At 39.8% G+C, this 27,609-nt stretch overlaps 1 protein-coding gene and 1 long non-coding RNA gene across 4 annotated transcripts in view; both read right to left on the reverse strand.

The window, feature by feature from the left end:
* The window catches only part of Usp5 (ubiquitin specific protease 5), an 8,359-nt gene extending 4,108 nt beyond the window's left edge, over positions 1 to 4,251 (reverse strand). Inside the window, exon 1 of the mRNA XM_022801642.2 lies at positions 3,606 to 4,251. Within this exon, the coding sequence (XP_022657377.1) occupies positions 3,606 to 3,920 (315 nt within the window). The 5' untranslated portion in view covers positions 3,921 to 4,251. The remainder of the gene's footprint in view (positions 1 to 3,605) is intronic.
* A 2,708-nt stretch (positions 4,252 to 6,959) lies between these two features.
* Positions 6,960 to 27,472, reverse strand: LOC147755732 (uncharacterized). 3 transcript variants are annotated; one of them, XR_015326850.1, is made up of 5 exons: positions 26,721 to 27,472; positions 25,953 to 26,012; positions 8,623 to 8,821; positions 8,368 to 8,423; positions 6,960 to 7,611 (listed from the first exon to the last, which is right to left on the reverse strand). It is a non-coding gene; the product is annotated as an uncharacterized LOC147755732 (long non-coding RNA). The 3 variants fall into 3 exon arrangements; XR_015326851.1 differs by having other exon boundaries at positions 26,549 to 27,472; XR_015326849.1 differs by having other exon boundaries at positions 26,120 to 27,472.
* Between the last annotated feature and the right edge of the window lie 137 nt (positions 27,473 to 27,609).

Genomic DNA, 27,609 nt, shown 5'->3' on the forward strand with positions numbered 1-27,609 from the left:
ATATATATAAAAGTTGTTGCAAAATGGCCCGAGCAAGAAGTCTTCCTTCTGTTATTACAGTGTTACCGTTGGTTTAAAATTATGGAAGCTACATTGTTTCTCTAATTATCAAATGAAAAGTTTAGTTTCTGGTTGTCTTGTCATCAGAGGCAAACCCGTCAATCTATATAGAATTCTTGTTAAAAAAAAAAGCAAAAGCCGGAGGCATTTTGCGTTTAGCTAAATTTCTCTCAAATATGGCAGTATGGACTGCATATTTTTGTACCACGTTTTGCTCCGCTGTGACAACTGCATATCTCGTTTATGCTATCACTTTTGACGAAAAACAGGCATATAGAATAATTACGTCAGGCCAAGATGCTACCATTTGCAGTAGTACTCCCACCCTCTATCGCTCTTACATCGTAGTCGCTTGCCGTTTACTATGATGCTCATGGTCAAAGACAGGCGGTTCACTATCAACATTTTGATACTAAATACACGATTAAGAGAACGGAGGATAAAATAGGGAAGGACCATTTTTTGCGTTGAGCCCTGTGGCTCTGTTTTGTGCGGTCGAAAACTTATTTGGAAGAAGAGAGAACTGATCCAAACATTGGAGTCGAGCATATTACCTGAGTGAACTCTTTGGACAAGGAAGATTCAAAAACGTTATGAACATATCTTTACTAAGGCGTAACGCAGGAGATAGTATCATTAAGCGAGTCGTCAAATAGGACAAAGCGGCATACAGTCGACTCCTGTGGAACTCTTATAGCCGATAGTTTTTTGTTGTCCCGGTAATAGATGTGAATTATTTGTTGCAAGCCTATTTTGTTGAAATCGATAAGTGTGCTGAAAGCTAGCCTATTAACCTTAGCGAGTGATTTTAATCGGTAAAAAGCGTTTTGGTGGCCAGATCGATTGGTTACTAGATACTAATTTAGACAGCCGTTTTGCGATCGTTTTTCTTCTATCATATTCGGCTACTCCCACTGTCTAAATGAATCCTCGGAATCATGTTCTCAGACATAGTACGAAGAACTTGCCCGTTTAGGAATTAGCCGGAGTGGTTTTGCTCGATTTACTCAGGATATCTCGGACAAAATTATGGAACGGTAGCAATTTCTTCTCAACGCTGACGTTCATAGTTAGGCAGTCCTCTCAAGAAGATGCGTATGACAACCCAGACTACGTCGCCCTTCAAAGCTATTTTAACAGCCTCATCCGAGCTGCTTTGCTCGTAGTAATACATCATAGGATTCTATATAAAATTTCTTTGTGCATGTTGCTCTTTTAAAAAAAATTATCTCCTGTGTCCCAAATAATTCCGAAAGTGTAGAACTCTTGCGAATTCCTACTATATACAGAGTAAAACAAATGGCTCTTGACGGTTACAAAAAAAAAGTCTCTTAATAGTTCCAGAAAGAATGTGTCTTATATTCTATTTTTTTTTTCTAACTGCCAAAGACTTCCACTCACGTTGTTGAAAAACCTTTGTCTCTCATTCTTTACATATTGTGTGAGCTAAGCGGCTGCATATTTCGGGTAATATTTGTGGCGCTGGTGTCATTTAAAAACCAAGATTTGACAGTAGTAAAACGTTTGGAACGTATTTTTTTTACTCTATTTTAAGGATGTCCTAAAAATGTAAGTTCTGTAAAACTTACAGCTCAATATTACACAAGCGCTGTCCATGCCCATAAAAAATTTGTTGTTTATGTCTAAATCGGTTAGCGAGAGAATCGAGCCATGGGTGATTTTATTGCTTCTGCTCGCATCGGCCGACCAACCACCAATTTATTGCCAGAATTATGCGAAACCGACATGTGAATAACCAGTATACCGCTAGAAAATTAAGCGTCCACCGCCTAGTTTTAATCAACTAGAAAAAAAGGTGGATACAAAAAAAAATGTTTCACTGCTAGGAAAAATTCACGTGAAAATATTTGCTGCTTCTCCCTACCGGAGCAGGTCGAAATCGAGCCATATTTAAATCGGTTGATCACGGGTGTTTAAAAAATAATCATTTACGACCGTAACTCCACAATCTCTGTGGCCACCTCGCACTGATGCCAAAGAAGGTATTGCTATTAAGTATTTGTTGGGTCGTGCATCACTGTTATTGTCGCCTGATAAAACGATTCATTCGGATTTCGACTACCAACAAATAACAACATTATAAAAAGAACAGCATAGGCTTATTCCAGTACGACCACATAGACCGTGGATGGACAATTTTAATGCACTTGCCGTTTAGTCCAGATCATGCACGATCAGGCGGCCATGTGTTTCGACCTCTGCACGATGAGCGTGCAAATTTTTCGTCCGGAAATCAAGGTTTTACAGTGATGGGATTAGGGAATTATAAAAAAAATTGCAAAAAATTATATATTAAAGCGGCGTATATTTAATTTTAATAGACTAAATATATATATATATATATATATATATACTATTTTGAAATATAGAATACGTTCGCTTAAATTTCGGTTTAAATACGACCAGTACTTCTCAGCAGCCCAATATGCGAATAATGAAAGACGTTTGAAAGTTAATTGAATTTGAAATGCACACGATACGTAGGGATATCACTGTAACGTAGTGTTTAGTATTTACGCAGGACAAAGTCTTCAGAATTTAGTATCTAGAATTTTATACGGCTACCGCATGCGGTGCTAGTGAATAGTATTTACTAATCCACTTGGCTAAGATATCCAAGCAACCACTTGCAGACCGTTAGTCAGAGCCGTTCGTCTAGGAACTTGTCCTTATTTTTAAGGCGTTCATACCGACGAGTCAATGGCTTTATACCCATGAACCGTTTGATTTCGTAAACGAACATGCTACGTTTGTTTGCCTACTTCCGTATCGTTGCACACGCTACCAGCATAATTATTTTTAGCGCAATTATTAAGATGATAAACAAATGGGAATCTATTATTTCTCTCTTATAAAAATAGTAGAACCAATTTAATCTCTGGCAATTCGATTTTCACCATCAAGCAACTCTAACTTAATTTAACACATTGCTAGCGTTGTGATTTTTTCCAGTAGAGTAAGTTCGAAGCCAACCGCCTTCCGCTATCGTTATCAAAGCTCCTTTTATGAGAGCAGCTCCAAATCATACTACTACAATCTGCTGAGTTGACATATGGTTTTAAGCGAGTGGCGAGAACGCTAACTCGCCGTCGAAAGGGGAAGGGAACCTATTTTCAAGCGCCCTGCCGCCCTTACGCCGCGGACCGAACTCACGTCATTTAATACGGAATAAAAATAGACCTACGACCTGGCGACAGACAATTTACTAGTGGAACTCGACGAAGCCAAACAAATGGAATACGTTTCCAGGCCGTCGTCTCAAATTGCTCAACTTGAACGCAATCAGACGCATCAATGATTTCACAATAGCGCAACAGCTATGAGTATGTTACTACTAATTTGAATTACAGTAGCAAAAGCACCAACAATAATAATAGGTTATGATGACAAACTCTTTCGAGTGTTAGGTTCAATACCGCCGTTAGGCTGGCTCCCAGCGAACTATAGTAGGATCACGCACCTCTCATGTTAGGTTACAATAACTATGATCTACCCATGAGACAAGACACTTCGTTAGCTACGACCTTGTGCCTGGTCTTGGCCGCGTACTCTAGCGCGTGCTGTTTCGAGAAGCCAAGAAACGAAAACAGCGACACGTAAAGACCATCTTCGGATTCGGGGCTCGTGAACGAATAAGCGCACTCGTCTTTGTAGATGCGATCGCCGGCTGTGGGGGTGCGAACCGCTAGCGTTGCGAGCGTTTCGTACGAGACGTTCATCGTGACTTCGGCGACAGCAGTTTGTGCGACTTCAACAGCGGCAGGAGCAGCTGCAGGAGTAATCACAGGCTTAGCAGTTTCGACACAGGACGCGCCACAATCTGTACCTGTGGGTGGCATGCAAAGTCAGCGTTGGCAGAATTGCTGTTCCTTCAATTACGATGCACACTAAAATTTGGCTGGCCGTCTGCAGGGAACAAGCTCCAGGACACGAATAACAAATGCAAACAAAGATTTAGCACGAAAAAAAGATCGCCGCTACACGGCAACTACTAAGAAAAACCTGCTTTTTCTGCCCTCACACCGAGAGAAACACCCGGTAGCGCAGTACGCAGCAGTAAACAACTTGTCTCTTCTGTTTCGTTCGTGTACGGTAGAATAATATGAATGAGTTGCCGGTATTGGGGACCAGGCAGACAGGGAAACGCAATAACAATTCGGTAGCCAAAGAACCCTATGAATGGAACTAGTCAGACTATTCCGAGAATTAGATGTCTCCAGGCGTTAGGCGACGGGTAACCAAATACAAACGGTAGTGGAATTTGTTTTTTGCACGTTTTTGACGGAGAAGATTGCAGAATTGCAAACACATTTTGAAGATAATGATGGGGTTAGAGTAGTACGAACTAACTAATAATAATTAAACGAAAGCTAGAGGGAAAAAAATGTCTTAATTATGCAAATCTATTTTTGTTTTTGTTAGCACAGTAAAAGGCAAATGACTCAAACAAAAGTGAATAATTTACCTAATGAATAAGTACCTAGCAAAAAAAAAAAAAAAAAAAAGAAATTGTCATTTTATAAAATGGTTAAACCTCATATCTTGTTATGTCTGCAGTGTCAGGACATAACTATCAACTTAATTATTTGGTGCACTTAGTCGTATAGAGAAGCTCGAAGTCGTAGGTGATACTGGCGTTTCTTTCAATGTACTATAATGTCTATATTTGGGTACCTTGGTAAGCTGAGGCTAAGAGTTCGATGTTGTTGCTTGTAGCTTGCTGATATGGTAAACTAAGACGGAGAGAAACTCTACAAGTGTGCATGTACACTTCGAGGGTTAATACCAGTGTCATGCACTTAATTTACATAAAATTAAAAATGATTAGAATATGTTCATTTATAGGGTCGCTCTAGAAATAAAGCATTTAAAAATTTATATCATTTATTTTTGAATTTACACGTTACGTTCGAGGGGCTCATGAGTAAAGGACACTCTTACTGTCAAGTTACAGCAACCGCACAAGCCAGAAGTTTCTCCAATAAAATGGGTTCATGTATCTGCCATAAAATTTACTATGATTGTTTTGAGCTTGTAAAACTCTAATATAGTCCTTATCTCGAAATTGGTTTTTCGGTAGGTATTTTTTTTAGATGTATGTATTTTATCAATACATACATCTAAAAAAATGTTTTTTAGATTTAGATTTTTTTTTTTAGATTTTAGACTTTGAAAGTCTTAAGGAAAGAAGATGACGCTTGTAGACTATGAAAGTGACCGAAAATGGTAAATTTGAGCGAAATGTTTAACAAGATTGGACAATTCATTCATATCCATTATTCATGGCAACCTTAATAGAATTTCGGTTACCAATGGGTTATTATTGGGATCATCATGTTCAACAGGTTTTGACTATTTAGGAATCGTCTCAAAGAAATCACAGTGCACAGTGAAAATTAGCCGTTTCGTATTGTCATTTTTTGTGATGATTTTAATCATCGATAACTGCGCTCCGTAGATGCATCTGAAATATAAGAGATAACAGTTTTCTCATAGTTGATTTTTCTTATCAAATCTAAAATTTCTCATTATATGAAATGTACATGGTTCTGCGTTATTACTATTAAATCTATTAATCTAATGCTCGGAATAAGTGCCCTGAAATTCTGACTCAGTACCATATGCTCGCCAAAAACCTGTACATTAACTCTAAGCCTCACAGTGTCACCAATGAAAACAAAAACATAAATTCACATAAAAAATAAATAAGGAGTGAGAAATATTGCTGAACTATATTAAAAATAAAAAAACGTATATAGAGAGTTTTCTTCTACCTTTAAACATTCATATAGATAGGCTCGTTTTTGCAATTATGATTCATTAATCTGGAATTTAATTAGCTCTATAAAAAGATAGTTAGGTCATTTGAAGAGTACTAAAATAATGAATTTTTTTTTTGGCAAATAAGAGTCCATGTATGCAATGTTTCAAAAAAGGTCATGTACTGTGAAACCGTATTCGACTTCAAAAGGTGTCGTTCCTTGTCTTCCGTGCGTGGTGACCACATACCACTGATTTAATATAATAAATTAAAAACAACAGGTGGTCGGATCCGCTTGTTGTATCCAGCTGGGTTTCCCAAGATAATTGCTTTGAGTGTCGAAGGTGTGTCCAGTTCTTACTAAGCTGTTGTTGTTAGAAGTGGTGGTTCGGTACGTTAAGTGCAGGTGCACGAAAAAATACCTGTCTGACATTGCCTTCTTCACTGTTTTTGCCAGAAAACTATCGTCGAGACAAAAATAATTGTTTGCAGACTTGAAGGCGAATGTGCAGTAAGTATTACTATTTTCCAGTTTTGGTTCAATCGCTTCAGAACAGAAGATTTCGACTTGAAGGACAAACCACGCTCCAAACGGCCACTAGAAATGAACGACGATGAATTGCAGTGACCCTTTAAGGAAAATGTAGCGCAGTCAGCCCTAGAGCGCTCTGCACAGCTAAAATCCATGAAAGTAAAGCCAAGTGATCGCCAGATTCACATGCGCTAAGAAAGATTTTAAAGGAAGAAAAATTTTGATTAAAAAAGTGGGTACAAACACCAGAAAGCCAAGAACATACGTTTGACTAAAACAAGTGCACTTATATAAATAAATTGAAGGGTCTCAAAAAAACAAAAGGAACTTTTTCTAACTTAAGGATTTACCTATTTCGTATTTTCTTCGGGTCTAGAACGATTGTGGTACCTCTGACGTGGCAGTATGAGGATTTGTTAATGGTGTAATCTAAAGACAGAAACAAGCCCGCAACAAATGGGCAACTCGCCGGGAAAAAACAATGGCGATGCCCGAAAGATTATGGAGCTCTGAAGTTTTCTTATTTCAAATTTCCTTAATTAAATTTTATAATGAATACACTTCATGAATGAATCGTTTCCACTATTTATCTCTATTTTATTAACCTTTAATTAATTTATTTTAATCAATTTTATAAAAGAATATGTACATATTAGTTAATCTGTTCATATACCACAGGACATGTGAGGTAAAATAGAGTAAGATTATTTCGTGTTTTACGTTCTGTATCGCCGTTAGGCATTCCATCAGACGATTAATTGGCTCTCAACACGGACCGAAGTCTGTCTATGCCTGGGTGCAAATCTTGACTACAACCTGTCCTTGAGATTTCCAGGGAAATACATTACCTACTAATCTACTACGGTACATGAATTGAGCTGCTACCGAAACTCAATTCGATTCGAAATCTTACCCACGTAGCACCAATGTACTGCCATCGTCTCTAGAGTGGATAAGTTTGAGTCAGACTGCTCATTTAAGGCCCGATGAAAAATATTCAGGGCACAAACATCTGTATACTTCGAACTGTAGCTTTCCAATAATGAGGATTTTGTATCGTATGTGCATTTTTGTATCGTAAATATTATCCACGTGTCTCCCGATTCTCTATGTCAATTAAGCAATCAATGCTTCTCGTAGCTTGAAAGTCAATTAGTTAAAATTGTTAAGAGTCCGGTTAAATCAGACTTGAAAATTCAAACTCTGTGTTTCGGTTTGGGCAACAATTGTGCCTGATCTGAAAGAAAACGGAATCAGCGTTATTAGCGGTTACTAGAAAGCGTTTTAGAATAAAGTTTATTAAAAAAAGGTTAATGTAGAAAGTTTAGATACCTAAATAATTATCTCTTATCCTTCTACATCCAGTATTCCCGTTAAGTATCATTTCTGACGGCTCATCTCTTCCAATATGGGACGAGCCGTGTGTCTACGTCCGGTTTACTTTTTACGCGACCATGTTACTTTTTCCAAAGTATAGCAAACACGCTACTATAGCACCATCACTAAGCTTTAAATCCTCAGGCCATTAAAGGTAAGCTCAGTTGTCTATTTAGAAGGGCGTCGCAAATCACTTCGGCATTGACTAGTATGAGAAGGATACAAGGGCCGCAACATGTTTTGAGTGACAGATTCAATACTATTATAGTTCGATATTTCAGCAGACAGCCAGGTTCGAAACGAACTATGTCCACTGCTGGATTGGAACCCACACCACCACGTGTCTCCCAGATTTAGCGGGTTAACCGTCATGCAGATGGCCACTAGACAGCTCCATCTGCGGGAACACTATAAAAAAAAACTGAAGTAAATTGTCTTCGTTGTAACACAGATTTCAGAGCGTTATCTTGTTTCAGGTGTTTGTGCTAGGCGCATTCGTTCGCATGCATTCATAATTTTAATCGGTTGGTACTACGCAGACGGTTTATGGTGAAAGTGCATAAAAACATTCAAGACTTTTAATATGACATGTTTAGAGAATATAGGAAGTACGTACATAGCCATTGAGATCGGATTCCAAGATTTTGTCCCATGTAGCATCCCCTGCAATGGCTATTTTACTCAAAATAAAATAGCATTTATTTACTAGTCAATATACACTTTTAGAACCTTCCAGCGGAAGGCTTCTGATTATCTTCAATTTCTTTAGTATATATAGTACATCATGATTTTTTCTTCATTATCAATGATAACAGGGTTGATTGTTTCCTCTTTATTCAGTATTGGAAACTCTTCACATGTGTCTCTTTACCTGAGTATCGAAACGGAGAACTTCCACCCCCGAAACCTCTACCGTCATCTCCGGATCCCTTGCCGCCGTAAGGGCTCCGTCCATAACCGTTTATGGCATCCGTATCCACCTTGGCCACTACTTCCGCCTCTATATCCACACTCATCTCCGCCTTGGTATTTGTTTAGACCACCGCCTCCTCCATAAACTGCCATTAGAACTGAAATAGGTAAGCATACCATGTGTATATAACGGTGCACTACCTGTGTGTATTCTATTTGTGCTAAAAATAGGCAGGGCGTCATAAGCCGATCTGGTCCAGGCAGCTCTGAAAGATGGAAGCCATCAAAAAACAACCAGATCTTTGAAACCGCAGTTCATCAGACTCACCCCGCCCTTCATTCAGCAAGCGTAATCGCATTCATGTACTATACAAATCTCAGACATATGCATTGCGACAGACACTGTTCTGATAAGGAATAGTCAATGGCGTCCTTTCTTCATCCCATTCGGATGATGTTTGGAGGGACGCTGGCCCTTCAAGTATACAAATTTTTTGGTAACCGTGCACACCGAGTCAAGTCTAAAGAAAGAGTACGCTTTGAACTCTACTTTGTCATCCGTAGCCACATCAGCACAACACGAGAATTCTGTATGGCCACCACCTCGAAGACGGGCAATGACGGAGAAGCGCTTCCAAAGGAGCATCCATCTTCCTTCTTAGAAAAGTGTATTCAGTTTCCAGCACAAACAGGTTGACAAAAAAGTGTACTGCTTGTCAGTCATCTACTAGCACAGCTGCACGGGTTATTCGGGTATATTGGCGGTACCTTGACATAGTCCGTTTACAGCTTCCGCATCCGGCCAGCTCGGAAGTAAACCCAGAGCAAAACGAATTTTTTTTATCTTCTGGAGCGCATGCTCTCCATCGGCAACCAGTTCGGCCAAGTACAGTCTGTCGAATCAGAATATCGAGAGAATGGGATCCTTTAAATGGCAAGGACCGGCATAAACTGCGAGGATACAACCCACTGGGGTGGAGCCAGGAGTAGGAAATGGCGACTATCCATGCTACGTCCCACATCTGGGATTAGTCAATACTGAACGAACAGTGACCGGCTAATAGCACTTGTAGATTTTCCGTTTTTAATCAACCTCCGGAACATCTGAAGTACCTCAGAAAAACAAGATGCATTTGTGTGTGTACGTATGATAATCGATTGTCATCTGCAATTCTGGCAGAGAAATTTGAGAGACACAGCCCGAACGATCTCGCGATTCCCATTTGTGTTTATAGCGTAGCACCGAAATTAGTTTTTTGTTTACGTTCTCTGGCCATTTCCCTTGAGAACAAATCATCTGAATCATTTATTTTGTACAGTATCAAGAACCTGCCACGCTACAGGAATGATATTAGTAAGCTTCTAGAACGAGTATTGCTTGTTTCTGTTAATACAAGGCAGATTAGAACATGGACCATCGTATACGATACATTTTTTTCTAACAACAGAAAGGTCCTATTCTACATGACAATACCGTCAAGCTGGGAGACTTAGCTTCTCATACATTCAGGGAGACAGTGATCCAATCACTTTATACACTTAAATGATATCATAGGTTAATACCATCATGAGATATTCAACATTTTTAATATACACATGTCATTTGTTTTTCATTGAGTTGCATAGGTTTTCTTTTTTTACCAACGAAATTCAGAGTTGCGCATTAGCATTCTGTGGGGTTTTAAAAGACAGTTTAGGCGACTGGCTGAAGTGATTTTTGTCTCGATAGTCTTAACTCTTGCCCAACGTATATCTGGAAGTATTACTAGGGATATATTGCAAAAAAAGCTACTTAGCTAGACAATATATTTCGAAACAATTTTATACCATTTGCATATTTTCAGAATGTTTGTAGGTTGGATACGGCTAGAGCTCGTGTTTTTATATACGAAACGCATTTGGATGTGGAAAAAACCAGCCCGAACGACTCCTTCGATTTGGAAGGTAGAAGCATTAGTTGAAGTGTGGAGTCTTTTAATTTGGCGCGGAAATTTGAACCAGTGCGCCGTGGTGGCTCATAAACGAGCAGCTTATAGCTATTTTGACAATGCTGTTTAGCTTCAAACCGGTTATCACAGTTGCCAAACACTCAAATATAATATTTATCAAGTATCTTACACTGATATATAGAAGGCAACTTACTAAAAATAAAAATAATCATATTCTTAACTGAACTTTGTAATATCTGAAAAAAAATTCGTTGGAGCCGTTTTCATATCAGTTCTCAAGCATTCAAAGTAAATACTGAACTACTCTATTTATGGCTTGTTTGAAACTCAGCATAATTTAATTATACTCAACATCAATCTTCAACAGATAATCAATCAACAAACTAGTAATTTTCAGTCATCCTATGAGTTCGTATCACTATAATAGTTCTTCACACCGAACCGTCTCATATATATATAATAAAGCAATAATCCTCCGTTTGCGCTCTCCGCTACTCAGTACGTCGCCAACCCGAAACTAATTTAAGCGATCAACTGAGCGGGAATATAGTATGAACAATCTTCATTTTCTTCGTATGAATCGTCGTCGTCTACCCCCCTGTTTTTTGTTTTTTTTCTTCGCAAAGAGTTTGTCGATTTTGTTCTTAATGTCGTTTTCGAGGCTGGCCGCTGCTAGAGCGGCACGCACCACAGTCGTGCAGAGTGCAATGACAAGCGCGCTCATCTCGAGTCGGTAACTTGTCGCGCGGACTGCTCGGGCCACTGTGACGTTGCGTGCATTTTAAAAGCCCGTCACGAGCTGCATCAACTTTCCTATCACAAAACAAATACGTGCTAGGTATTGCTTGGATTACAATTTTATGTTGTCACAAGCGCCTCTCTAGCTTACACGGCTTGCCTAGAACAAACGATTACATCGTTCTGTCTACAATATTTAAAGGGTAAGAGAAATTGTTAAAGGAGCTCCTGTTGGATATTCAAAATATCCACTGAAGTATAACAATTTCATGCTACCGAATATAAGAGCACTTCACAGGGGTACATGATGATCGACCTATAGCATTCGTGTTTATCTGCATTCTAAATATATAATCGCTGCTAAAGAAGTTGAAATAAATTTAGAAATCACTCGTTTCTGCTGCTTGAGCCATCTTCAGAACGAAAACAGTTAAAGTTGATAGTAAGAGAATTCCTTCGACAAACACATACCCATCAATTGGCTGCACGTAATATAATTTTCTTACTAAAACTAACGAAGAAAGTATTGATAGTTTGCAAAAGTATTAAAACAAAATTAAAGGTAACTTAACGAAATAATCGCTTTAAGCCAGAAAACTGCTATTCAAGAAGACTGAAGGTAATTCGTTCCTCAACGAATCCGTTGAACTTCACGGTCGAATATATGGAGTCATCTTACAAGAGACAAACATTACGATTCTTATTGGCTGGGTCAGAACAAAATATTGAATACTAGCTCCATCTAAATGCGCGACAAATGTGCATAGTTCGGTTCAGACGAGGGAACATTGCTGTTGTTCAATTATTCAGGCATGTTTTTAATAGTTTAGGTAATAATTGTGTACTATCAACTCATTTTGTACTTGGGCGTAATATACGTTCAGTTATATCATTTTTTGGCTCGTTGCACTTGTCCGCTGTCTCTAATGTACTAATAAGGCTGTATTACGGTGTGGATGAAATCATTTTATCAACCGTTCGAGAAACCGTTAGTTTTTTTTCTTTTTTAAAATGCATTTAATACTATTCGATTGCCTAAAGGGGTAGGCTTTTGTTTAACACCTCAGTGAGAGGTCACATTATAACAGCATGAAAAAGCGTTCTGAATAAAGTGAAGCTTCTTCGTTGAATGCAAACTTGACGGCATAATAAATTCATACTTTTTATTTAGGATAATCAGATCCCGTTCTAACGAGGTTTAGACAACTCTAGTTGTGGCTTTACTTACAAGTGTTGCTTTATTTTCCAAATTATAAAGCTTGTTCTAAGAAGCCTAAGTAATACGTCTGCTTTCGATCCTTCTATAACGACTACAACACATTCACGCGTTTTTTTCTGCATTTGGTTGAAGTAAAACCCGCTGCTTCCTGACTATTCCACCTCAGAACACGAAGAAGAAAAAGAAAAGGAATGCACGAAAACCCTTGAATCAATTTCGGATAGCGACTAACAATGACTAATGACGATTTCCTATTTGCTCAGTGATAATTTGACCCAAATCTACCCATCAGATTGTTTCTGGTCACTGATTGCCTCTTATCATAAGAACTATTTCTTTATAAAACGAGTAGAATTTAGCAAAATCCTTACAATTCGAACGCATCTACATGTGTCTTATATAATCAATCTGAATATACCTTTGCATAGTATTCGAAATTGCTAGAAAGCCATTTGCGTTACCTTTCAGTAGCGGTTCACTCCAAAGGCTTTAGAAATATCCGCTCCAAAGTTTAAGAAAACAGTTGATTTTAATGCCTGACTACGTTTGTCGTTTAGACGCCTGATGACGCTATTCGATCTTCGCAGATAGGACAAACCGTATTTAGAATATATATACGCGAGTATTGAAATGGGTGTACGTTTTGTGTCAAAAATTTGCAATAACCAAGTAAAGAATCCCAAGTCAGGACGACACTTCCAATTTTTATTTGTCTATTTACGGACACCACGTTTTGAAGCTTGGTCATTTAGGGTCAAACCTCAGTAACCATCGATCTTAGATGAGATACACTCAACAAGCGGACCGATTTGACTTTAATAAGCTAACATTTGATTTTGGCATACGAAGTTACACACGAAGTTTTATCATGGTTAGTAGTCGTTAACAGTGGCGAAGGTAGACAAGTTACCGTGATCCATAGGTTACGCCTGTTTCAACAAGACGGTAATCCGGTCAAAATATATGACATTTTTCAGCACTATTACTAATAGCAGCATGTATCGAAGGTATGAGGATGACAAAACGACAGGTGATAGGGTGAATGTTAGTAAAACAGTAATAATGAGTTTGAGAAATGCTCCGGAATGAACTTCATACGGCTCGAACAATTGATTGATTGATTGAGGCTTGTCTTGAGGCGACCTATGATATACATTAAACCTTCAATATAGGATTGCTATTTGGTACTTCACATGTGACCATTAACGCGCTATATTCATATCTATAGCAATATTTTAGTTAAATCGAGGCCCATCACTAACTATCTGCCTATCGAAGTTTAACGGATGAGCCTTCGAATGGCCTGGACAACTGAACAGAGTATATTCGCTACTGTATACTAAGCAGTAACAATGAATATCTTGCTTTATCCAACCACACCTGTTGTCGTCGGAAGGGCCTAAACCATCGACTCTCGTGACCTTTCAGCCCGAAGCTCAGACAATGGATGTGGTAATTTGGCAGATGTTTTCATTGCCTATTGCAATACTAAATCATACGAGGATAAAAACAAACATAATACTCTGTTATTTTCGCACGATTTGTTTTTGCGCATACGTTCCCTGCTGAATGCACTAGCAGGATAAAGCACTTAGTAAAATCACTTGTGAAAAAAATTTAAACTGTACAAACAAAACATATATATACATATAGCACTGTGTTTTACATATTCAACTTGTATATATATATATATATATATATATATATATATATATATATATCTGAATCTGAGAAATGCGTGCATAAATGACGATGATAAAATATATACATGCGCATAGAGGGTAAAGCATTTTTACGAGTTGTTTTAAGTTTAAGAAAAAAATCGTTTAACGAATTTATTTTTCTATATCCTACAATTTATCATAAAAATCATTTTCGTTCGGAACTTAAGCTACTAATTGTTTTACAATCTTTTAATCTGCAACTAATTTTTTGGAAGTAACCATAGTAAGTCGAGCGATATTAGGAGGACCTAAGAAAACCCTAAGGGATAGCTCAAATACGCTACATACAGAGAATCCACAGATGTTCCATCCTAAAAATGCCAAGCAGGGTCCAAATAGTGCGAAAAAACACTGAAGTTTCAAGATGACTGACTACTGAAGTTGTGAGACCCAGTTGGCAACTAATATTGTGTCTCATCTCCAAAACATCCATTGATTCCTATGTGGAAAATCCAGACATATGAAGAATGGATTGCTAAAACATTTTGATAAATTTTTGAGCCTTTTAAGTCTGAACCCTATTGAGGATTTTCCGGTTCGTATCATGGAAACTTTCCTTGTATTTTTGAAAGCCACATGAAAATTGACATCAAGATAGGCTGTCGATCCTTGAATAGAAAAGTAGGTTTTTAATCTCGTGGGCGCCTTGCCTAGCGCAGGAACATTGAATAATGCTTGAACCTTGTCCAAGTTCCAAGATAAATTTGACGTCAGAAGAAACTGGCTTTCCTCCAGCATGGAACGTATGTCTGCTACAGCAAACAGCCCGCCAAAGTATCCTCAATTTAAATGCCCCATCCTGCAACATCATTTTATCATTAGTTATGAAGGCAAAAACACAAGGCGATAGTAGTGGTTCACCAGCTCGATGATCATGTAAAATACGCATCTACTAGCCATAGGGTATAAATTGTAGAGATTGTTACTTCTGCTATTGTTATTGTTGTTATTTAAAACGAGTGTTTCGAGACGGAGCTTTCAAATCAGCAACAACAGGCGCAAATCTCTTCTTCTCGACCGCTTGTCGCTACCGCAAATCAACAGAATATGTTGTCTCAAATCAGCGATTGTCGAAAGCGAGAAGCCGGCCAGTTCGATACTTACGACAACAATAACATCACCCGATCGCTATTCATCGAGTTGGGGGGTTGAACAGATGAGAACAGTTTTCATCTTGTCGAATCGTGATGGCTTCATTCCCCTCAACTTAGTACCTTTCGTTGGGCAGCAAACTAGAAAAGTTTGAGGTGTGACGCTACGGCGCTACTTAATCGAGGTGCAACGAGCGACTCAACCCTGAAGGAGCGTTCGGGTCCGGGCTCAGCCAACTAGATCGACATGGAAGGCAGGGCGCATTGTTGTGAAGAAGCGAGCGCAAATGTGTCGCTTATGCACAGACACACGGATACAGACTAACAAATAGAGACGTACGCAGTGGAACGCAGAAGCCATATAGAGAGTGTTGCGCGCGTGAACATTTGAACATATGTCGCGCCGTCGTTAGGCCACCAATATTAAGTATATCTAATACTACTGCTGTTACTGCGCGACTAGCTGATTTGAGTCGTGTCTGTCACTACCCCCAAAGCATCTTACGGATAATCTATGGCTGTTCATGCTGGAAGCGGCCATCTCGTTAGTATTGGCTAGATTCGATGCCGGTTGAAATTAGACAGGACGGCATCACACGGTCTTCGTTAGTTCCAACGAACGGAGCGTCGGCAAGAAGCGTTAACGCAACCGGTGAGATCGTCGAGCTACGGACATGTCGTCGATATAGATTGAATTTGCTTCTCCTCCAAAGCTGGATTCTTAATCATGCGGATATGGTACATCCTGAACAGTTTAGGATCAACCCATGTAGGAGTCCGGCTGCACTTGCCATATAGTAACTTTCGAACTTGTTTCTGTTGCATATAAATACAAGAAACGAGATACCGAAACAAGGTATTCCAGACCCGAAAGCAGATGGTATGAAAGGCTAGCGAAAAAAATCTACTAGTCCTTTTCGTTCTTTAGGCACGACTTCTATATATACATTTTTTTTTTCTCTACATGATACCAGTGTGCAGGGTGTGCTCGATTCCGATTGCCTCCTTGTGCAAATGGCAGGGAGATAGATATCAAAGACGTACAGACCAATACATTCACAGAGGCACAAATCGACAGATTGCGAAGCTACAAATAGTGATTGGCTAGTTAGGCCAACGCCGTCCACTTGAGCATTGATGTCTACAAGCCCTATTGGATACTGCGGTTAACATATTAGTATACGGCGAACACAGAGTAAAAATCCTTTTCAAGACTTGAATTTGCCTTTGGTCTTGACGTTGATGCTGTTACCGATGCTGCTCGCGGCGTATTTCTCGAAAGTTAGTCGTTTCGCCTTTCATCTCTATACGAATGTCATCTACACAGATTCACGGGGTAACAAACATTCTATAAAAACAATGGCGCGAGGTAGCCTTAGAGGATGTAGAAGGATGGCATATTTGCGGGCTGTTTCTTATTCGAGGACAGGGTTTCAACACAGAGGTATCGTATTTCGGTGTTTTGAGCTTTTTGTAAATCTCCAGAGCCCGATATAGGCCTCGTTGCTTTCGAATCGGTGGTATATAGATGGATGCGTTTGTCGTTTCAGTTTGTGGCTGACAAGCGGCGAGCATCGAGGATCGAGCACCGTGTGGTAACGCAAAATTCAAATGCCAAATAGATTCAAATCAGCGATAAAAATCGATGCAAAAAACGACGTACTGTCCCCTCCCTACTACGTCTGAAACTTGCGCAGACGCCAAAAGGTGAATAATGGTGACCGTTACAGAATCAGAGGTAACTGCAGGGCGCTTCAATCGCTGATATCATTTATACGTATTGCTCACATCCTACGGCCTGTCGTGCCATGCATGGCAGGTGGCACATGTTGTCGATGCATGGTGCGAATGCGCCAAGCGACAAATCTGCCCAACGGCGAGCTCTTGTAACAAAAATCCCGCCCAAGCGCCCAGTCGTTTTAGTAGCGTCTTAGGAAACAAGTTGTACGCGTTGTCAATGTCATAGAAAGTACACGAAAGCATTTCATTTTCCAAAAACGTCCGCGACTGGAGCCCTTATGTAAGGCTGGGTTTCGATTAGATAGGATGGCAACCAAGATGATATTAAACTTGTATGTTAGCTAGAGTTTTGCATTTTACCAGTTGGACATTAGAGCACAAATAGAGAAGACCTACTTGGTGAGAGGTAAATAATAAAGCGGCTTTAGCTATCCTGATTACACAACACTTCATAAAAGGTACAGGCGAACGGTTTTAGCGGTACATTGGCCTATCTGGATAAGTACGGCGGCGCAGCGTCTCATTCACTGGACACCATACTCAGAATATAAACTTGAGCCTAAAACTCGCTTCTTCCAAAGGCTTCTGGATCCTGAACAAGCTAACTATTATTTTTGCGGTTCATTTGTATAGTATCAAAGATGAATCGAAATCGATGTACTACTACTTCATTTTTAGAAAAATCCATAGCAGCCAGCAGAGCTCTTGCCGTCATTGTTCGTGGAGAGTATATCTCATTTGTATGACAGGTAACATGTACCTGAAGTCCTATGTCAGCAATCCGTGATATCGTATGCTCACTCACATCAGATTTATGCACCAACGCCTATTCTGGTCGAAGCAGAACTATAATTAGAAATTCACTTTTTGACAATAACGTTTAACTTTGCAGTCCGTAGTGATCTTTTTCTGCCGTGGATTGTTTCCTGTATTGCACTGGAACCCGCCTCTACTATAGCCATACATACTCATGTGTGACGTGATGCACCGTCCCTTTAAGTTACCCAAGAAGTTGATCTCGGTAAAGATTCGTTTAGCTTGTAGAGACTGGATAATAGCTGAATTTCGCTCAAATCCCGACACTAACACCCTGTTCCTCGCCATGTTGAAGTTGTTGTTCTGTTGCATAAAGGACTGGCTTCCGTCTGGTCAGTTATTATCAATAGGGGAGATATTGTGTCTTGGTGATGTCCCAAGAACAAAATCAATCGTCATTTAATATAGTACGTCTAGGTATTTCCCACGGGAAACACTAAGTAGGAATACAATCATAGCGTCTATTAGAAATCGGCCTTCAGCCAACTTGATTCACATACGTCCCTCAACATTTGGTCGACGTCCGTATTTACGCGCAGCCCGGGAATAGTCAATCAGTCACCATTAAATAGTCCCGTAATTACGTTGTAGAGATGTATCAAAAGCCAGCACATCATGGGCGACGCTCCAGATTAAGTGTTCGCCTATTCTATAGTTTACATTCGGCTGAATTATATTAGTTAACGCCAAAACAGTCGCTGGGTGAAGGCCGTGGGTCTATCTAGTCTGTTCAACTATATAAAACTTATTTGTTAGTTTATTCGACCCAAATCGATTCTTCGAAGTAGTCGGGTAGGGTCAGATCGATGATTTTTAGCGGATCGCTGGAGTACGATCAGGAATGGAACCGCGCGTACGATGCATCTAATTCGATTAATATTTTTTCCCGCAGGCACCACGTAGAGCATTTAATTTGGACCAACTATTTTTGGTTTTTTTTTGGCAGTTTTGTTACAAGACTTCTTTATGCATATAATGAAAAGGTTGCAGGGGCTGGGGTAAGCTATCTTTTAGCGGTCTGTTTTAATGAAAACATGTTGTTTTATGTGAGGGTCTATTTCGCCAGTTGATAGTAAAAACGCAAAATCTTAATGTGAAAAGGCCTGCGCAACAGTGGGATGAAAATTCGTTTCAGACTTCTTTGCACCAAATTTCTGCTGGGTATTAATTGGGTTAAGTTGTAGCGGTCGACATTTTCTTATATAGTTTTTCCGAAAAAGAAATATAATCTAACTGATTTGTCGATAGGAATACCAAAATACCACCTTGTCGATGCTATCTCTTTACCTCCATCGATAGATCTTGACAAGTTGAATAATATCATCCTATATATATATATAATAACTATAAAATTGATATTTCAGCCGGAAAAGGGGTAAAAATCGAACACTGGGAACTAAAATTCCTCAATAGAATTTTATATAGGGGAAAGTTCTCGTTAAGCTGACTCGAAATGCAATATACGTGTATATATCTAACCCTCGGTTTTAGGGTCAAAAATGCAGCAAGACAGAGAGAGAAGGAATAGCTCCTAGGTTGAGATTCTTCCTTTTTGCTATCATTTCCTATTCTTTGTTCTTAGAAGGGTAGTTACATAAAAATCGCAAACAATTTATAGCAGTAACATTCGATTAAGCGAGATGAGCAGGTATTGCACTCATTAAAGCCGCTCAAATACGCTATACATAAAAAAAAACCAGTGAAACGAAACTTCCTGCTGACCGCAGAGTAAAAGTCCCAATAACTTGAGAGCTCAAAACGGCTAAGGAACTTTAAACGTGCAGAAATGCACAGAAAATATGGTAAATAGTAATCGTTGTCGTAAAGTGGTCTTGAGTTTTAGTACCGAAAACTTAACTGTATCAGAAATGGCATTTTGAGCCCTGTAAGTTGCAACACCATTGAAGATCATTCGGTTTGCCTTATGGAAATTATCCTTGCGTTTGTCAGAAGAAATGTAAAAACTGACCGTAACTTAAATTGATTTCAAGCAAAAAAGAAATTTTTAAGCTTTTAGCAGGAAGGAACGCCATGAGATGAGATGATACCTCATTTTCGCTCAAATGACGAATTCAACCCATTGTTTGCCATCATTGCAGACTTATTGTTTTGCTTTTCTTTTGATACCCAAAATGGCACATGAACGCGCGTGTCGCGACAAAAAGCCCGGCAAGTTTGTCCTCATTAAGGCGCCGCACCTAGGACACGCATATATATATATATATGTAGAAACCTTTTCTCACCTTGTACATAGGGGAGGATGAAGCTATATGGGCCGAAATATACTTAAGACCAGCATTGGAAACAACCGGCGTTGTGAGAGAAAAAATTTAGTGATATATTGGTCAAAGACTTCTCTACCGCGTGGCCTAAATGGGCTTACTACATTAATTCATTTGCGAGAAAATATTCATTAAAAACGCCTACGTCAACCCTGCAAGGTGATGCTGTATAGGCGAAAGCTGGGTCTATATCCAATTTAACAACGCTAAGGAAGGATGCTTTTCTTTTTTACAGGGCAGTTACTATGCTTAGAAAAGGCGATGCGTTATAATAATTTATTGCTCAGGTAGACAGGTCAAGGATATGCCTGGGCTACGATAAATGCATATTAAATTCGGTTACACAGTGCGAAACTGAACTTTGAATGGCCCAACCTAATTTTTTTCAAGCTACCCACCGCAAACTCTTGTGAAGCAGTTTTAAATCTAAATCACGCCTATTCTGCCAAAATGGACAAGTATTAGTGAAAATTTCAGTTGGATCAAAGCTATTAGTTATATGGTCACTTATTACCGAACCTGAACAGAATGTTTACCAGGACATGAGCCAGTTGAGTAGGGACCAACGCTTGCGCCACAAACCCAACCTGGGTTATACTTTATAACGTTACTTATCTATAATAGGCAACGCAACTGCTGTTTCCTAAGTGAAATCGATAAAAAAAAATATTGAATAAATACGAATTTTCCAAGACGACTTAAGAGGTACCCTCTATGCGGATCAACTTACTTACAAACTTGAAACTATAATTTTCTATATAGAACCGGGCGTTACCACCATAAGGCTACGCAAAGCAATGTGCTCACTTTAATACACACTGCTATACTGATCTCAAATCATTAAAAAAAGGAAATATTTTTAGAATGGGTTACGTTAAAAAACCTGCGAGCTGTTACAGTATTCAAGTTATTCAAGCAAAAACGAACACTGAACGCTGATAAAAGATTACCAACGCTAATTGCGCTATGTTTTTGAAAATTGGCGGGCCTAGCCACAATCACAAGCTCAGAGTTTACAAGGCAATATGTAACTATCGTCCAGTAAATATTAAGCATAATTATTTAGATTGTTGCGCAAGACGACACATCTCTCTAAAGAAGGTGACACCGAAGCGATTAATTAAAGAATTTAAAGAAACTACTCTATTCGCAGGTAAAGATCATAGCCTTATAGACGAACAGGCCATAGCATTGCTGAAGTACACAGTGGTGAGCGTACAGGTTTAACAATTCTAATGCGACGTCGCGCTTAAAAACTCCGCCTATGGTGGAGCACTGAGCGGAGCACCTGAAGCAAGAGTTTCATTATGATATCTACAGGACACAACTGACCGAACATTCATTAATCACATATTGAAGCGCAAGACAGACGCTAGCGACTTGCTCGGTTATGTCATATTCTATAATAGAGCTAATTTTTAGCCGAACAACAATACTGCTTTATCTGTGACCTGCAGAAGCCAAAAGATCGGTGTCGAAGAACGACTTCACCCACGAACACTCGCTGTATCGTGTGACTTTGTAAAGCAAAGATGTCGTCATCGGGGCCTATTTCTTCAAACCTGAGCATGGCACGCCAGCAGCGCTCAATGGCAAGATCTGTCGTGCCATGTTTCAAACCTTTTGGTGGATTGAAGCGAAAGACCTGATAACAGCGGTTAGTTAGCCACAGCGTGCTGGAAACGATCAATCGGCTTGAAAAGCTGGCAGAGTTATTTCGTTACGCGACGGTGACACTGTGTGACTACCACGGTCCGGTAGTTTATTCCTTTTCGATTTTTTCTTGCGGGGTTAAGTGAATACAATCTGAAGACCTGAAACAACCCAGTCGTGAAATGATTGATGGATTCTTTACTGAAATATGCAGAGCCGTTATATTAAGATACATGAAATGGATCAAGCCACGGAGACGGTTGCCGGAAGAATATTGGGTGCATAGCCTTCCATGTCTAGTGCAAAGCCCCTAGGCTAATCTGAATAAAAACACGCACAGAAACAAGTTTCTGAGTTTCATTCCATAAAAGCACAGAAATATTATGCCATTTGATGTTTCCGCTTACTCGACTGAGCATAGGCAACATCTGTTAAGTTCAATAAACTATGTTATTAGGTAATCAATACGATACATATAGTCAGCAATCAATACATATATTTTATAACATTTTATGTATATATGAGTGGTGTACATGCCTCTTCATTGTTGGTCTTTTCGATGGCAATGCTTTACGAAGTCGTAATCTCTAAAGAACAGTATGGGTTCACTGTAGCACAGATATAAATAAAATTGGCCTACTTTGCACCTTAGGGGTCCCTCTTCATTCCTAAAGAAAAAAAATAATACGGTCAGAATTAGACGAAGTAAAATAAATCTGTATAGATGTAACGTGAAATTGACAACGAAAATTTCAATACGCTAACTAGGTACCTTCTCGCGAGCACTACAAAAGAACACCATTTTTACGGTCTACATATAATTGAATCAGCAGAAGCGTTGCAGGATTCGTATTAGATGAGTGAAGCGTATCTTCGCAAGGTGCTTCAGCTCGGCCTTCATGTCGTGAGGGTACGACGTTGGTCAGACCTCAAACGATCTCAAATTAATCGCGAACAGGGTTTAACTGTATAGATTGATATAATCAGAATAACAAACAAAAAATAAAAACAGATCCGAATTGGACTCGCCTGAATGATTATTACCTGACATACAAACGCAGAATTTCATTGACTTCTGCAGGAGGAATCTTTTAATTGTAACTGATGGTAGTCCGATGCACCGCTAACGCTGTTGTTGAATATTGAAATCGATAAGTCTATCATTTTTAGTCCCAATATGCTGACGATAATAAGCAAGCTTGGGTTAGTAGCTCGTGGCGCGGATTGTCTCAACAAACGTTACTGATCAAGCAAACACATTTGTACTAGTTCTGACCCCAACAGCTGGGGCCATTACCTTAAATCGGTTTTAACCGCTGCAGCTTTCCCATACTGAAGATTAACCTGTTACTTCAATCCTACTACTTCGACAGGGACGTGTTTGCTGGGCATATGTATCAATCGCTTTGCGAAATAGCGGGCGGCATCGAGTTCTGATCTCGTAGATCGCTGTGAGGTACGGACACGTAGCTACGATCCGTGCGCGCGTCGATTTCTTACTGTGTCTGTGAATGGTGCATTATTAGAACATTTGACCGCTTACGAAAGCATTTAGTGAGAGAGGTTAGTTTCAGATCACAGAAAGATGCCGGCTAGTGAGATGGTGGCGGATTGTTGGTCACCGTGTGATTTTCATAGAGTCATTCAAGCGAACATGCCTAGCAGGCTTTAACCGCGGTCACCGATCAATTGCAATTGAAGACCCCCGGCTACAGCTGTCATTTGCTTCTCGTTGCCGCGGCCGCGTTGTATCGCCTGCATTGACACTGATTAAACCTCACAAAGTCGACACTTCTAGGCCGTTTCTGATTAGGCCAAAACGGCAACGAAGAAATTCGCTTTAGTCTGTCTTAAAATGACTTCGCCTGCTTGTGCCATACGGTAAAGACTGCCCTCTGTCATTTCTTTCTTTGCCCAGCGTAATCGTGCCGCGCAACCAGGAGTAATACTTAACCTGTTATAACAACCAATTGTCATCCTAACCGGACCTTTCTAACCTTTGGCAGTCGTACAGAGAGTCTATTTAGATTTGCAATACACGCCGATGCATTGAATAACAAAAAACCGTAATGGTGAAATACATCTGCAAGAACAAGAGGTTGCTATCACCCAACCTACATATGATGCACTTTTGAATGGGGCTGCGTGGCTAAAAAAAATAGAGAGATCATACTGCGTTCTTATTTCTTTTTACATAGAGACTCTGTGACATGCAATACAATGGAGATAAACACCAACAATATCCTCAGGGCCGGCCTCTGCCCGTACGTACAGCATACAAGCCCAAAGCCTGAGCGGCCCGTTTGAAGTCAACAATCTCGAAGTCCGCTGAAAACATCGAGTAGCCATCGGCTTTCGTTGCTCCGCGGTGTTATTGCTGTTGTCGATGCGGCCTGAACCGAAGGTGAGGTAGAGAGCTACAAGCGAGAGCTCAAAGCGGGCCGCCCAATGAACTTGACGAAAACAGCAGTTCGTCGTAGGGGTGGCTTCGCGGCTCCTGAAGACGAGATCGCTTTGAGGCTTGCCGCTTTTCCTTTGAGGTCCTTTGTAAACGTTTGACATCGCAGGCAGATTAACATGTTTCTTGATGATGCTCTCTCAGGACGAGCTCGCTCACTAGGACACTTACTAGGCCGATGCGTGAGACGTGTTGTGTTATGTATTTATAGGCGAAGTGTGAAAAGCCACACTTTGATGTGAGGCCGCTGGCCATTGTGAAGTCGGTGGATAGAGAGAGGACATCGATATGGCTGGGGTTGAGGTCGCTTTGTTAGAACCCGGAGTCGATTGTAGAGGTGTAAGTAGAAATAGTCAACCTGTCTTTACAGTGAGTTCTTTTCACTTCTGTAAAGTTTGTCGGGATACCGTCTCTTAAAATTGAGATCAGGTTGTAAGTGAGATGCGATAACTGTTGTAACTTAAGCGAATGCGATTTTAAAAACATACCACTGTATAAAGATATAAATATTTATATAACAAAAGATCTAGCGAAATAAAGTACTGGTCATATTAGAACAGTTGCAGTATTTTCCTAAATACTTATAAAGAAAATATCTATTGTAATCCAGCTACAACTGCCAACTCGTACGAATTATCTTCAGTTATCTTTTTTGCTAATTGAAAGTCTTCCAATGTGTTACCAATTGTGAATTTGCCTTTATTTCAATAAACAGTACATAGGATTTATTATATGTCCTAACCGAACTGGTTTCCCCTCCAAGGTTTTTGCTTGCGTGGAAATTAGCAAGATATAGTTATCTAAGCGAGCTACCAACGTTGCTGAAAATCAGGTTTGTTAACAAGTTAGCTTTGCTGGGGCTGCAACCACGGACAAGGTTTCCTTTCTTGGCCTTGGTGCCCCGCTCCAATCTTAGTTGCTAATTGTCTTGTAATACTATTGCTTTCATAAATAAAGCATAATGTGATAATATGTTGCTATCTTACTGCTGTATTATAATACGGGTACATACAAGACGTGAGTATACCGATAAAGCTAAGGCGTCGAGCCTTTGAAAATCTTAAGCTACCGATTCATATGTAATAGGATAGAAACTAGCCTCTGGCATACAGAAGCCCCTTCTAATGAAAGCTAAAGTGATTCTGTGTATACTTGCTAGATGGTTTTTCTAATCTGTCTGCTCCGTGAAATCATTTTGAGCAAAAGTTACAATTGAACCAAGGAAACACAAGATGCTTCATACATCATAGAACAATGCCTGCCATTTCTCAGATAACCTTCGAGATATCACAATGCAATTAACCTATTGCCACTAGTCTGGGTTGGGTTAAAGCCTAACGTTGTCCGGAGGTCCTAACATCTGATAAGGTCCGCGAAAAAACATTAACGCGATCTGACAGTTTGTCATACACAAATCAAAATGTCGAAATAGTACCTCTTTATCTCATTGGCTTTTATAATCGTGTTACACTTTCAAAATCGACACCTTGGGTAGCTCGTATACATACATGTATATGTTCCCATCTTAGCAAATATTCTTAACCATTACCAGTACCAAATGAGGCAAGGAAGCTTTTGAAGTAGACACACTCGAAGCGTCACATGTAAGGAGTATTTACCAGTTTACCGCCATCAATCACAGCGGAACGCGTAAGACGAAATCGTACGTTGGAGTGAATCTGCAATGTCAGAGGTAAACTGTGTGATGAATAGGTTCATTCTGAGAAGCAGTAACGTCACTAAGTTAATTTACGAACTTTCTTAAGTTACATAATACGTAACTTACTTAAGTTACATAATGTGCTAAGAATGAAAAAACTTGGAGCAGTCTTCTTGTGACAAATTGGTGAACTGCATAAACAACAAAGAGAAATATTTTTTTTGAGAAAAATGACGATCTTCAAACGACCAAGTTGATGAAGCCTTTTTCTCTCAGCAGTTCCGGACGCAATGACTCCTTTGATCGTGTACGGCTTTGAACAAAATGAATTTTCCTCAATATGAGTCTTCATTGATTCTCGATTACCAATGCATTGTATGAATTTTCTCACAAAGGCATCTTCTTACGGGACAGCCAAAGTACTTCTGACTAGAATGAAAAGCTATTTCGACGCACGCAAAACAAGCTTGCTGAGCCCATCACACACAGATAACAATGATGATTCCAGAGACGCCCACTGAAGGCAATCAATAATTTTTGACATGAACGACATACTCAAAGATTATTACGACGTGCCGAACATAATTGACTTTGTAATCTGTTTCAACGACATTGGCTCAAAGAAAGATATCGAGCAATGGAACCGAGTCCTATCGTCGTGCCTGGATTGATTGTCCACTTCATGGCGCTTCTGTTCCGCATAATTTCTCGAACTTCACCTCCTCACCTTCTGCGGTGTTTACACTCTCCAGTCACCCTTCACTGATGCATCGCCAACCGTAAACACCGCTCGGTTTTCCAACAGTTTAGCATTGCTGGCTAAAGTTATTCACAACAAACAATCGACGTACGTTTACATGCTGCACATACACATGTCCTGCTATAATTAACGTTAGCCACACACTCGTCTAATAAATCCTTGCTAATGATTTTTCAACAATGTTGAGATTAGCCAGCGTTGCGTCAATTTTTTTTACAGACAACCAATCGTCGCGTTAGTTTTTTAATATACGTTGATGGCGAGATGTCTATATTCATTGCGCATGAGGTAGGGATATTGCTGATAAACGAATAGGGAAGGAGCGCTACCACTGCGATAATAGGAAACAGATGAGATCGCTTGAACCGATGGGGACAAAGACCAGCTAAAGTAGATTGGGGTATTTGTACATTTAGTTGTCCATCGTAGCGACAAGCGGCTGAGGCCATTTGGTAGATGTGCACCAAACTCCTGCTTTCCTTAGTATTTCTTCGGCCGAGCCGGCGCTCAGTCAACCCACCCATCACTGCCTTCATCGGTATTCACACCAGTAGCAGCGCTTCATGATCATTGACTGTACACAAGCGCACACATGTTGCCAACGCCACTATACGCACATGGACACACATATATTCACTAGGAATCTGTGTGATCACAGCATTTCAGTAAAGCGTTAAGGGAGAGCTCTCGCCCCACTTTGTAGCTTTGACCTATGCGCAGCTTGCTTGTGTGTATGTGTGCAGGCCAGCCTGCGAATGTGTGCAAGCACACATTATCTCTCCGTCTCTCTCTCTCTCTCTCTCTCTCTCTCTGTATGTATGTCGTCTGTCTTTATTCCTCTCTCGCTGTCCGTCTC

The sequence above is a fragment of the Varroa destructor genome, unplaced genomic scaffold (genome assembly GCF_002443255.2).
Source record: "Varroa destructor unplaced genomic scaffold, Vdes_3.0 BEIS01000004.1, whole genome shotgun sequence".
Lineage (NCBI taxonomy): Eukaryota > Metazoa > Arthropoda > Arachnida > Mesostigmata > Varroidae > Varroa > Varroa destructor.